Raw genomic sequence first — 13,813 nt, 5'->3', positions numbered from 1 at the left:
ACTCATTTAGAACAACTTCCGAGCCGATCATTCGAGGGTTTTTGGGCCAATGAGCGTACAGTATATCCTGGACCACTGGCTGATGTGCAATGGGCTCAACAAGCAGCTCGTCTGAATATCACACACACTCGTCTGTGCCCTCACACGGAAAGAGTGACTGTTACAGCATCTATCATTATATCTTACATGTATATCATAATCTACAATCTAAATGCGCATTATCACTGCATATAATATTAAATATGGTCGTAGTGAAGTCTTTATTTTTGGATATTTACTCCATTCTAGTTGGTTGATGATTATTCAGGACTTATTGCATTGTTCTTGATGTCTCCAATAAAATAAAGCTTACTTGGGAATAAAAAGGGTTTCTGTCCTTGAAAGAGAGTAGCTCGTGTTTACAAATAATGATTTAACTATCCTGGGTCATAGAAATAATATATTGAGATTGATATCGTTTTGTTTTTTTTGTTGTTTTTTTAACAAAATATCTTAAATTCATCTACATTGATTCAATGTTCTAAGAAGAAAATAGTTGCTGCTAAATTAAGTTATATTACGTAATATATTCTGTGGTTGCGAGATATCTTTTTACACATTTAATTACTAAATATTTTCAGACATGTACAGTAGCCATACTGTACCTGTATTTAAAGCTCTCTTGCAATCTCTTGAACTCATACAAATGTTGACAGTCGAAACAAGTCTAGTTTGATATTATTATTAAGATTTTGTAACAACATTATATATATATATTCATTGTTTGCTATGAAATATGTGTGTTGCAGATCCCTCCTCCACCAGCAGATAGTGCAGATGTGCTCCTTTCATCAGACACCTCTTTGTCCTCATTTAACCCCAACGATGCAACAGCAGGTATGATTACAGGCTTGTGTTGCATGCGTGATCCTCATACATGCAATCATGTAATTTAACCCAATAGTATGTTTCATTATTAATAATTTGTTCTTGAATGATAGAAAGTAACCTTTAAAGTGTCAATTTTTGTGTGTTTTTTATCATTTTAATTGCTTTTCCATATATTTTTAATACCAGCTGGGTCATGCAGTTCTTAATCTGCATTCAACACATTCACCTCAGCAGTCACAGCCATTCACCGCCCGCAGTCTCTGTCTGTCTGCTGCTTAAAGTCCTTTGTGTCATTTCAGGGTCGTTTGAATGCGGCACAGAAATTTGCAAATCAGCTCTTTTGGTCTTCAGCATATCAGACAGGATTATCCTCAAGCAGCATGCGGACTGTCTCCCTGTTTGTCCGCTTCTTCTGCCACAGCTCATCAGGCTGACAGTAGCGCTGCACATCTGACCCCAGCAGCTTTTCCAGGCTTTTCTTTGGTTTCACAACCAACAAACAGGCTGTCCATCAGAAAACAAGCCAGCTATTGTCAGGAATTCAATAAAGTTAGTGTAACAAGTTAAAGTCTGAGTTTTTGGAACTTCACATAAGTATTTTCTGTTTTGGGAGGCTTCCATTCTTAAGGCTTCCAAACTGACATATTCTATTCACCACCTGCAATTCAAGCAATAATACTAAAACTTAGCATTCATAAGTTTAAAATGTATGCTTATTTTAGATCAATGGTTTGCAAGTATTATATACAGCAGTGTCAGAAATTGCATTGTAAAAATAATGCATTACAAGTCAAATATCCTGCATTCAGAAGTAAAATAGAAGAAGTCGTAATACAGTTTTAAATTAATACTACATGTAGTTTAACTTATTAGTAGTGCTCGAGTGCAAAAATACACTTTTTTGCACTCAAGCACTACTGATCTCAAGCAGAATCGTCTCTGTCAGTGTTACAATACCGTTGAAGTATTCATTTATTTGTATTACTGCTTTATTGTATTTATAGTGATGCATTGCTTTTAATGTATTGTTTGTACCATACTCAAAGTATATTTTGTAGGATGCAAATGTTTATCCATGATAAAGCTAACTTGTGCCCTAACAGCTGTTGCCCTTTTATTTAAAACTTGCTTTAGGCTCATGAAAATGTTGGATCTATTTTGAGCCACAGTGTATGAATATTAGTCTTGTCACATTCATGATAATCTGAACTGCATTTGAATAGATTTAGTTATTTCTGAGGTGGTGAGTAACCACATTGTGTAGACCTATACTGTATGGAAAACCTTTACTTTATTATTGGCATTTGGTGAGACTTTTACTCTTTCATACTGCCCAATGAATAATAACACTTACACTGTCCTCAGGTTGAACACTGTGAGGTTTAGCAGCAGTTTACAGGTCATTTTTGTGTCTGTTCTGTGTCAAAGCAGAAGGTCACATGACGGCTGTCGTCACAGCTTTTTAATTGGTCTGTAAAAACCTGCTGAAGCTAATGTCTGTAGTGTTTGATAGAAACCAGTCCCAAAGTTACCATCTTTGGAGGTCCGGGGACTGTGTGAAGATTACTGGTATTTTACTCAGATGTGTGAGGTATCATTATTAAGTTCTGGTTAAGAAGTTCAGTAAAAGTAAAAGTACATGAGAAAAATACTCATCATATCAATTCTTGCATTCAAGACGTTTCTTTAGTAAAGGTGTAATCAGCCAAATATACTTTAAGAACAAAACAAAAGTACTAATTATACAGTATTATTGCTACTGTCAGTGTTATATAACAGAATATGTTGTTGATATTTTCATGTTTATGCAGTATTTTCTTGTTGTGGCTGGTTGAGGTGAAGCTTTCTGTATTTTTTTAGATTCAGATACATACTTTAGTTGTGGCGCATCATTTTGTGAAAATGTATTTTATATTATGTACATTTGAAATCAATCTGTACATTTCCGATTGTTTGAGTGGTGAGGTCTTGAAACTTTCTCTCCTTTTTATATAAGTACATATCCATTGATCAAAGGTTGACTGGGACAGAGAATAGGACAAAGTTCTATACCCATAACATGAACAAAAACTAAACAAAACAAAAGGTAAATGAATTAATGTGAAAATGTATATTTTAGATATATAAATCTACAGCAAGCTTAAGTTTTATGTAGAGATAATAACAATGATAATAATATTAATAATAATAATAACAATAATGATAATAGAAATGCAATATAACTACCTCATAACTCAGAAAGATGTTTGTTATCATCTGCAAATAAAATAAAAATATATCAAATGTAGGTGAAAGGTTAAATAATGTATATTTGAGCATAAAGGTGCTGCAGTGTTGTTACAAAATTGTTTCAATACATGCACGTGCAATAAAATGCGAGTAGGAGTGAACGTTTTTCAAACACGAACAAACAACCACACACACAGACAGACACACAAACTAGCACACACACGCACACACAAGCACACACAAGCACACACAAGCACACACAAGCACACACAAGCACACACACACTCTGACCATGTGATGAGAATGCCCCCTGCTCCGGTTACAGATGGTGGGAGGAGGGAGGCAGCAGTTCAATGTAAACCTTCACACTGATGGAGAGACGCGGCCAGCATCGGGAGGGCAGAGGCAGGCAGTCTGCGCTGCAATTTCCCAAAATGTGCAATTTCTTTCTCCGGCGCGGATTAAAACTCCGGGAGTCACCGCGGCCTCTAATGGAGAGCAGCTGCATTAACTAGTGGGCAGACTTCCATTAACTCCTTTTCTTTGCCGCCGGCCAGGTCACCGAGCTGCGCACGCACTGTGGACTTATCCACCAACACCCGGCAGCACGAGGGACATTTAACTGACTATTAAAGTCCCAAAGTGGCACTTTTTTCCTGTTCTGATAGAGTGACCGGATCACGTGGACAGGTGCGCGTTATCTCTCTTAAAAGCCTGGAGGAAGTTAAAGAGGAGAAGAAAGGGTAAGGACTGCAAGAATTCAATTTAAACTGCAAATGCTGCTGTACTTTGTTGAGCTCAACTACAAGAAGCACTATTACTAATACTACAGCCATTAAAACTATTACGTCAAAGTTTGATACTGTTGTTTTCTGATCAAGGTGTAGATGAAGCGATGAAAATTCACCTGACAAACTGCTCTAATATGGCTGCAAGATTGTTAACTGTCTCGGGGGTGGATGGCGTTTGCAGCCGTTGGGCTCATCAACGAGTCAACAGCAGCTCCCACGCTGAGGGTTAACTTGTCACAGACACTACCTCATCAAATGACTCTGTCCTGACTCACATAGGAGTCAGGGGCTGCAGTCATGGGCAACTCCTCCACCAAGGAAGAGGGGGCGCTAGAAGAAGAGGAGGGGGCAAAGGATGGCGAGGAATCCGAAATCACAGAGAAGAAGAAAGAAGAGGTGGTGGTGGAGGGAGAGCTTCCACTGGGGGTGGAGGAGATGTTCGAGAGTGGAGACCCTGTGCTGGACTTGAGCTACCGTAAATTCAAGCGCTTGCCGTCACGAGTCATTGAACTGTTGCATCTGGAGAAGCTGTATGTTTGTGGGAACAGCCTGCGCACTCTGCCCGACAGCATCTCCCAGCTGAAGGGTCTACGAGTCCTCGCCCTCGACTTCAACAAGATGGAGGACGTTCCCCCTGCTGTGTGTGAGCTCACTAAACTGACTCGCCTCTACCTGGGCAGCAACCGGCTCATGTGCCTCCCGCCCGAGCTGAAGAACCTCCGGAGTCTGCGCTGTCTGTGGGTCGAGAGCAACTACTTCCACACATTTCCCCGGGAGCTCTACGACCTCCCCAACCTCAAGTCCCTTCAGATTGGGAACAACCGTATGAAGACGCTGCCATCTGACCTCATTCGTATGGAGGCTTTGAGGGGATTATGGTTGTACGGGAACCGCTTTGAGACCTTCCCCAGAGTCCTGCTGCGCATGGAGCATTTGGAGATTTTAGATATAGACCGCAACAAGATAACAGAGTTCCCCAGCCTGAAGCGACTCCACAACCTTCATCTCTTTTCCTATGACCACAACCCAGTGGACAGCCCTCCTAGAGTGGGCGGGGAGGTCATCGTGGTCGGGGAAGGCGCTGCGGAGTTCTTGGAGGCTCGAGAGGCCAAGAAAGAGAGACTTCGAAAGGCCGCAGAGGAAGAGGCCGAAGAGTTGGCTCTGGCAGAAGAGGAGCCAGTGATTCACGGCATCCTGAAGAACAGCAGCTCCAACTCAAAACAAATCACTTCAGGGGACGCAGACGCTAATGAGGAAGAGCCTATGACAATTGAGGAGGAGGAAGGGGAGATTCCTGTCACTGAGTATGATGCAGGTGATCTTGAATACAACGAGGAAGGGGTTGAGTATGAGACGGAGGAGCTGATATGTGAAGGAGAGGGGTTTGAATATGAGGGAGACGAGCTTGAGTACGAGAGGGCTCAGCTGGACTATGAGTATGAGGAGCTGGAGGACACAGGGAGGCAAGATGAAGGGGCATGAAAACCCCTCAACCATCCAGACTCTGATGATCTGCTGGCAGGCGGAGGTGGATGAAAGAAGCTGACACAAATGAGCCGTGCTGCTTATTTCTAATCTATCGTTAACTGTGAAAGTGAATGAGGCATTATTTAACTGTAAACTGACAGCACCGTGACATCTCAATCAGCTGCTAATGACCAAATCAGAGCAGGACTCAGGTGGTGTGTGTGTGTGTGTGTGTGTGTGTGTGTGTGTGTGTGTGTGTGTGTGTGTGTGTGTGTGTGTGTGTGTGTGTGTGTGTGTGTGTGTGTGTGTGTGTGTGTGTGTGTGTGTGTGTGTGTGTGTGTGTGTGTGTGTGTGTGTGTGTGTGTGTGTGTGTGTGTGTGTGTGTGTGTGTGTGTGTGTGGCTGTTTTGCATTATGTTGTTTTCTGAGTGTGCACAGGAGACCAAGTCTTCCCTTATTAAATATTAATTTAGCTGATGAAGTCAGTGTCAGTTGTTCATGGGAGTATGTCTTAATTGGGAGCCAGTGAACGCACCAGCAAATGTTTACTTCAATGACACTCTGTAGTATTTCCACCCATCACGGTCAGTGTCTGTTTAATGTGCCAGTGCACCTCTGCTCGACTTGCTGCTATTTTTATAAACCGAGACTGTGTGTGCACATGTAGTTGTGTGTATTGAATTTAGATTTACAAAATATTTATGACATACTTAACAAAACCCCCCCCACCCTTGTCAGTGTTGTGTAAGCAGTCCTGAGAGTGTCAGTGCCAAGAAAGAGAGGGAGACAAGCAGGATTATTAAACGGATGAATAGCTGGGGTGCCTCACCATAAAAGGTAAGTCCATAGGGAGGCTCCAAACCAAACATGAAATAGACTCACAAAAAAATCAAGTAAGAGATTTTTCTTTTCAAATAAAACAACCTGATGCCCTTTGCAGGTCAGAGACTCAGGTCCGTCATGACCTTTGTATACTCCCTTTTTGTCTCGACTGCACCTTTTCTACCTCTGCCTCTCACATGAAGCAGGTCTGGCTCTTGTTCTCCTCTCATCTCTGCACTCATTATTCATGTGGGGCTCGTATGTAATCCAATCCTCTTTCCCTCCACGTATCTTTTTTCTCGCATCTCATTCAGTGAAATATTTATCCTAATGCTAAAATATTCATGTTCATTCTCGTGTGGCAGCTTGTCTCGACTGTGCTGAGGGAAACATTTGGAAAACAGACTTAAACTGATGATTGCATGTCTTCAATTCTAAAACATGAAATGCAGGAATTCTCTCTTTTAGACCCCATATTTTGCATTTGAACAGTGAGAACCAGAGGGGCTTAAGTGACATTTGACATTTAAAGGAGAACAAAAACAGAAAATGACCATTCTCTGTCCTGACTTTGTTTAGGGGTATTTGTGTTTTATGCCTATGGCTGCAACTGATCATTTATATAACCTATCAGTGTTGTAATCATTCTTGCTTAATTGAGTGATTGTTTAATTTAATATCAGAACATTTTACAATTGCCCTTCACAGTTCCCTTTAGAGCAAATGTGTTTCTTTAAATTCATACAGGCACAGCAGCGCAGCGACCGCACAGTGACACTGCATGCTGATATTTAGCCAGTGTAATGCTAACCATGCTAAATTAGCACCAAACACAAAGTACAGCTGACGTGGATGGAACTGTAATTAGTTTAGAAGTTATGTGGTGATAAAGAGTTTGACTAAATTAAATGTTGACCTTATAATAGCACTATATGGCAGGCACAAACTGGCTGTACCAAAGGTCATTGAAATCCATCCAGTAGTTGTTGAGATATTTCACTTTTGATCATAGTTTCTGACTGACCAACAATTATATCTGCTGGAAGGGCCACATTTCCATAAAGCGTATTATTTCCCTGTTCACCTCAGGAAGATGTGTAGGCAAATAATCAAACATGATCTACTGTCTACACTTTGCTGAGAACAACACTTACTGCGGTTTTCTGTATCTCTTGTTTTGACACCGTAATCCTGTGTTTATTAGACTTGCATCGACAATGTAAAACCGCTGAGAGTTTCCCACAGTTGGTGTATAGTATGGAGATACAGTATACAACCCATAATGTGACACTTTTAGGAACTCGATCCTCCTCCTCGGCCTGTGCTCGGCTGCTCGCTCCGCAGCAGTGGGTGGCAAAACAGTTTGACACACAGCAGCCATGGATGGGAGTCTGTGCCATATACTTTGAGTCTGAGTATAATTATTTTGCTCATTAGTTTACACTCTCATTCTCTGTAGGTCAGTGACAGCCAGACAGTCAAAGACAAAGCATCATCACCTTCTCTCCCTCTTTGGCTTTCACACCACTCACTACTTCACACATTTGTCTGACTGGCAGCTCACACAAAAAGGACTTCACAAAGAGATGAGAATTTGCCGCTTTTTGACAGGACTATTGTATAACAACACAGACAGTGTAGTGATAAAGGATTTCAGGATTTAATTACAAGGATATGTAATACTGCTACGGTTCTTACTCAAATCACAGCACAAATCACCAGGAGTTATGTGTTAACCAGAGAACCACATTTTATTATAAGTCTTGCAGGTACCATCTCAGGTGTTCCGAGATCTAACCCCTCAACATGAATCTGTGAAATAAAAGCAGGTCATTTGAGTAAAGGGAACATTTGCATTATGGGACTTTGTATGTGTGGAGATTGTTTATGTACCTGTCCGTGTCCCGACGATTGTAGCCGTGGTCCATTTTTGCGCTGACGATTCCTGCACTAGTGTGGCCAGATTTAAACTTTTCCCAATTGACATCGTGACAGAACCTGGAATATAACGTGGACATGTCAACAAATCAAACTTGAATCTTTAAGATTGGCAATATCTGAACAGTTTAAACACACTTACGTGCTTCTATAATGTGTGTTAAAGTGTGAACCATCAAAAGGTGTCTTAGGCAAAGCCTGGTTGTTTGGAGCATTGAGAATAAACCCTGTTGGCTCCTAGAAAACACAACAACATGGTAAAACAACAAATATCTCACAGAGGTTATATTGAGTAAAGGTAAATAATATAAAATATACAAATGATTAACCTTTTTTCCGATGGTCTTAGCAGTTGGTGCATTGCTTTTAGTCTGTGGCGAGGGCAAGCGGGAGGCCTAGAAGAGCAGAGTGAGGCAGGTTAAAGTTAAAAGGGATAACATTCAAATCTACAGCTGACTGGAAGCAGATCAATACTCACTCGGCAGGTCAAAGGAGCGATGGCAACTCGATTGAATCCTGTTTTATGAGAGAAATGGCTGCTGCAAACGCTCGGTCTCGCCTCAGTGCCCTCAAACACAAGCACAGAAAGATGCTGTTAAAAGTCATGGCTTCTGGAAAATGATACTACAAACTGCATTCTTTCAAAAGATTGTGTCAGAGTGGATACATGTAAGTTCTGTGGGTCAACCTGCAGAAATGACGGCCGAATGAAGTCATTTTTCATCACTGTGTGAGTCTGGAGAGGTTCAACCTGAACGAGAATAATGTACACATTGGATAAAGACGGACCACACATTTTAAATAAATGTTGAACCTATAGTGTGATTACATATAAAGAAAAGTAATACTTAATAATAATGATAATAATTTATACATTTGACAATTTACTAAACTTACCATGCAGCTTTTGTCCTGAAATGTGTTGAGTTGTAGGTTTGTTCCCTCTGTGAAACCACTCTCTCCTCTTGGAGTCACAGTCACACGGTTCTGTGAAACTAGAGGAAGTGCTTTCTAAATGCATTTACAAACAAACTCCAAACTGCACTCAAGTAAAAGCTTTTCATTGTTATTGGCACATAAATTACATTAAAGAAGACATTTGTAAATAATTTCCCTCCAAAAATACCACAAATATGTACAAAAATGGTTATGCTAGTAAAATCTAACAAGAACAAAGCCTGAAATAGTGATAAAATGTTCTATACAAATGTTTAATAATGTAAAATTGTAAATAGAAAAATAAATAAACTGTGTAAGACAACACTAGAGTTGTCCAAAAGGTCATGAGAAAATCTTATATTTATATATAACTAACATTTTTATCATTTTACCTTTTGGTGTTTGACAGTGTGGTACAAAAAATTGTTGGTATTCTGTCTGAGGGAAAATATTCAAAGCAGAGAATTAGTAATTACATTCTCAATACTTTTGCATGTTTGACATTTCTCAACATCTCAGGTGTTGTTATCTTTCTGTGTTTCACCTTTTCCTCCACAGTCTCTGCCTTTGGGTGAATCCTCAACTGGTAGAAGCCGCTGTCTCTGGGTTTGTTAATGAGGTTTGGTAAAGACCCCCAGCAGTCAGACCGGACGTGAGGCTGGTAGTGCTGCTTAGTTTGAGTCGTGAAACTGTCAGATAACAGGAGTCTGAGGACAAAAACAACACACCTGTGTTTGAGGAGACAAGCTTTTTGAAGCTAGAGAGGAACAGTTGTTTTATACATGACAGTGGGGATTTCACAGTCAATTGAATCACTTCAGGAAGTTGGTTTACAAGAAAGCAAACACACAACAACCAGTGCTATTACATTTCATTTGAATTGTCTTCACTTGCCCTGGCACTTACCCAAATTGAGGGTTATCAATGTGGTCCAAACTGGGCCTGTAGAATATGGCTGGTCTCTGGTTTGATGTGAAGCCCGTCCCTCTGGGATGTCCGAGGTAAGAGGAGAAGATTGCAGTGCCTGGCACTGAGACAGTGGTACACATATTGGCCTTGAGAATCAGTTTAATACAGGTTACTTACAGTGATAAAAAGTAGCCTACATTTACCCAATAGCTGTAATTAAGTACAATTTAGAGGTACTTTTTATTGTCTGTGCCTTTACACTTTAGTCCATAGTAGTCCACTTCAGTTTGGAAGCAAATATTAGAGAAACTAGCAGGTTCATATACAAAATATATATAAAGCAAAAATAAGCTACTTTTAGTTTTGGTACTTTAGGTATATTTTGATGCCAATACTTTTGACTAAGGACTTTTCTTTGATATTTCTACAAGGTGGTGTAACTACTTTTAGTTAGGTACAAGATCTAAGTAAAGTACTTCGTCCACCACTGGTTATTTATGTATACTCGGAGACTTTCTTTCCTTTAGTTTGAGATAAAAGAGCTCCCCTCATCATGCACTCTCTCACCATAAGAAGTATTTTGTAGTTTGTTTCCGGTCGGTCGACCCCTGCTGCCTGTCGGCATGACCATCCTCCCCTGCGCAGCCATCTGTGACTGCTGTAATGGAAACCCTCAGTGACAAAAAAAGTGATGGATGACAAAAATCCTCTGGGCATGTGCTCAGCGCCGTAACCACAAACAGAAGCAGCAAACAAAGTGTAACTCCTTTGTTTTTAGGTTTGACAGAAACACAAGCTTTCTCAAGAAGGGATTACTGAGTCTGTAGATAATATTGCAATAAGTGCTCCCTCTATCACATGCTGTTTGAGAGAGGAGAAAAAGTTCAGCAGCACAGCAGTACAGCTACAGATATCTATATATACACCAAATACAAATTATCTTAGATAAAAAAAAGAAAGCTCCTGAGACGTACCTGCATCTCCAGGTTGTTGTTCACCTCTCTGTCTTCTGGTAGTTTGAAGGTAAACATGTTTCTGTTGCTAGGAGATTCAGCACAAGGGGCAGCAACATTACCGCTCAACAGTGAGTGCAGTGTCCAATGATTATATGTATATTACAGTTAATAATATCATAAGATAATATTGTTTCAGGTCCATGCTTTTTTTTCGTTAACACATATCCTACACAAGGGGCAGCTGCATTACAGTGTGTTAAATGTTTATATAATATGTGTCCTAAAAAGGGGGTAAAGTAAAGTTCTACCAATGTAATGTTGTGTATTGGGAACTTTCTTTTATCGTACATACATTAAACAATATACCTTAACATATCTAGATTGTATTTCTCATTCAAATTCATTCATTTATATTATTTACAGTACAGACACTATGACTGTCTGACTGGTTTTAATCGAACAAGTGTCTCTAATTCATAATAATAATTATTATTGCACATACAAATTTGCACAATTCACTATCATCGTCGAAGGTAATTTATATAATTCCTACACCTTATTTAATTCAGCTTAAATAGTTCCTTGACTGTTTTAAAGATTACTATTATTGTATGATTTACAGGTTGTAAATCTTTTAAGTGGCAAGATGTACTGTATAAATAAAACTGATTTGCATTCAATTTGAGCCGTGCAGTAGCAGAAGTCCTCATCAGACTGCACAGATTCCTCATGCGTCCATTGGATGGCAGTGTGATGCTACAGTGGCTCTGACTTCAGGCTAGCCCAAGATGTGAGGTTATGTAAAAAATGATGGATGGCTAGATATTTGCATGACATCTTGATAAAAATGTCCATCCGAGAAAGGAAGTTATCATCTAGCGCTGTTAGCAGGAGAATGTGTCTGTACACCACACATCTGTACATGCATCTCAAATTGATCTGGAGGATGTGAACATCTGGTGTATTTAGGACACCATGAAAAACTGTCATTTTTCCAGATGCTATATACATATTCTCACTAACTAACCCACCAACAGGAGGCTTTTTGTATTAAATTAAAGGGGTGAAATAGGGATATCTATACATAGCCTCAGCTTTATATCAGAGATCCCACATAATCGTAGAACTCAGTATGAACACTTCAAAAAAGGGTGATTTTCTTCAGTGATTCATTTTTAAAGTATTATATCTAACTGGGGTTTTGCCATAACATGCTGCTCACCCAATGACAAAGCATCGTTGCTACATCATCTCCACACATTTCCTTCTCTTTCCATCTCATTTACTTAGACTCGCTCTGCATCTTCACCTCTGTCACATCACTTCTTGCTCTCTCCATCTGCCCAACGCTGGCAGCCTATCTTTACCAAGCTGTTGCTTCTGTTGCCGTTCCACACTCTTTCTTTCTTGACGTGCTGTCGTGCCAAGCCTGGGACTGTTCATTATCTTTCTCAAAAAAATAACTACAGGGGAACGCCTGCATCATTGAAACTGACAGTCTCATTTCCTGCTTCTTTTCTTTCAACACAATGTGCACATTATTGGCATATCTAATTATAAACTCACAGGGATCCATACAGCAGGAATAGACCAGCCGCCTATTTTCATTCCAGTTAAAGATTCCAGCAGATGATTTCACTTATTGGACCAGCTTCAGATAGGAAGAGCCCATCAGTGCAAGCACCTGCTGTTTGAAATGAAAACCTGCAGACTCTCCACGTGATCTCTTCAGTACAGCAATCTGTGTTTGTTCTGCACTTGCATCATTCACATACAATATGAATGTGCTGTAGCCTGGCCCAGCTATAGACGATTTATGATCACATTTAGAATAAAAGTGAAGGAGGGAGGGTGTTCACATTTGAGATACCACTTAGAATACAGAGGGAGCTTTAAAGACTGAAAAAAGGTGGGTGCAGTGTTTCTAAAAATAGATGGAGGGGATGCAAGCATGGGTCTCCCGTCGAGTTGATGCGTTTGTCTCGCCTGCAGCCGTCTGTTGTAATTCAGGGAGGGACCAACCCTCGGCCCTGTCTGCAGGAGCTCGGCTGCGCTTCCTGCCCAACTCTGAGCCAGGAGGAGAGTCTCCACAGTTTCTCTGTCGGTTCAATAACCTGTTTCTGTGTCTGCCATACAATAGCATGGCATTCATATTTAGAGAGACATAAAGAGACAGCTCAGGCGCCAAGACCCCTCTTTGTGTGTCAGGTCTCGGAGGTGCTTTCTCTGCTTCACTGCCTCTCTGTTCTGGGTCTTATCTCCTTCCTGCTTCCTTTTTGACTTCTCTACTTAATAGGCAAATCTGGCACAGGTACGGTTTGGAGTAAATTGCATTGTCATCTTTTTCCATTTCGAGTTTCAGTCATCTTTGGTGCGTGCAATGCTGAAGAGGCAGGCTGTGACGAGCAGAGGGGGATTCAGGCATGAAATAAGATATTTGAAGTCAAAACATGTACATCACCTGACATGTACAATATTGACTATTATGTAACTCGATGAGAAGAAGATTACATTAAAGACTAACTATTTCATCATGTTGATGTTGCAATATTGAATGTTTATAATGTCTAATAGACACACACACGAAATGAAACAAACTGCAATGAGAGCTAAGTAATGAGAGTGTCATCATCCTTGAAAATGGGATGAAAGATTTCCTCTGAGTGTAGCATAGCTTTGCAATTCATTTACCTTCATGCTGACTAATGTTATGCTCAGAGTAGAAGCTTCCCACTATACATTTTGAATTGCACTCAAAGGCAAAAACAACCTTTTCAAATTGTCATCTTTATCAGCAAATGTTAGAACAATTTGAATTTGAATGGTGTCATTACACTCTAATCACTTATATTGCAGTTTAGTTACACTGTAATGTGCATTATGTGAGACAAAA

The 13,813-nt window shown here is 40.2% G+C and overlaps 2 protein-coding genes across 2 annotated transcripts; one reads left to right on the top strand and one right to left on the bottom strand.

The window, feature by feature from the left end:
- The first annotated feature begins 4,187 nt into the window (after positions 1 to 4,187).
- On the top strand, positions 4,188 to 5,372 carry LOC117491981 (leucine-rich repeat-containing protein 10B). Its single transcript, XM_034142142.1, has one exon. It carries the CDS (start codon positions 4,188 to 4,190, stop codon positions 5,370 to 5,372), a length of 1,185 nt encoding a protein of 394 aa, XP_033998033.1.
- A 2,543-nt stretch (positions 5,373 to 7,915) lies between these two features.
- ppp1r32 (protein phosphatase 1, regulatory subunit 32) lies at positions 7,916 to 10,995 on the bottom strand. The gene is made up of 11 exons (XM_034141503.1): positions 10,939 to 10,995; positions 9,962 to 10,110; positions 9,600 to 9,762; positions 9,448 to 9,493; positions 9,014 to 9,111; positions 8,805 to 8,867; positions 8,595 to 8,684; positions 8,446 to 8,511; positions 8,259 to 8,353; positions 8,072 to 8,176; positions 7,916 to 7,990 (listed from the first exon to the last, which is right to left on the bottom strand). Exons 1-11 carry the CDS (start codon positions 10,993 to 10,995, stop codon positions 7,972 to 7,974), a joined length of 951 nt encoding a protein of 316 aa, XP_033997394.1. The 3' UTR covers positions 7,916 to 7,971.
- Between the last annotated feature and the right edge of the window lie 2,818 nt (positions 10,996 to 13,813).

This window comes from Trematomus bernacchii, unplaced genomic scaffold (assembly GCF_902827165.1).
Source record: "Trematomus bernacchii unplaced genomic scaffold, fTreBer1.1, whole genome shotgun sequence".
NCBI classification, from domain to species: domain Eukaryota; kingdom Metazoa; phylum Chordata; class Actinopteri; order Perciformes; family Nototheniidae; genus Trematomus; species Trematomus bernacchii.
This window is presented reverse-complemented; position numbering and strand designations above follow the sequence as displayed.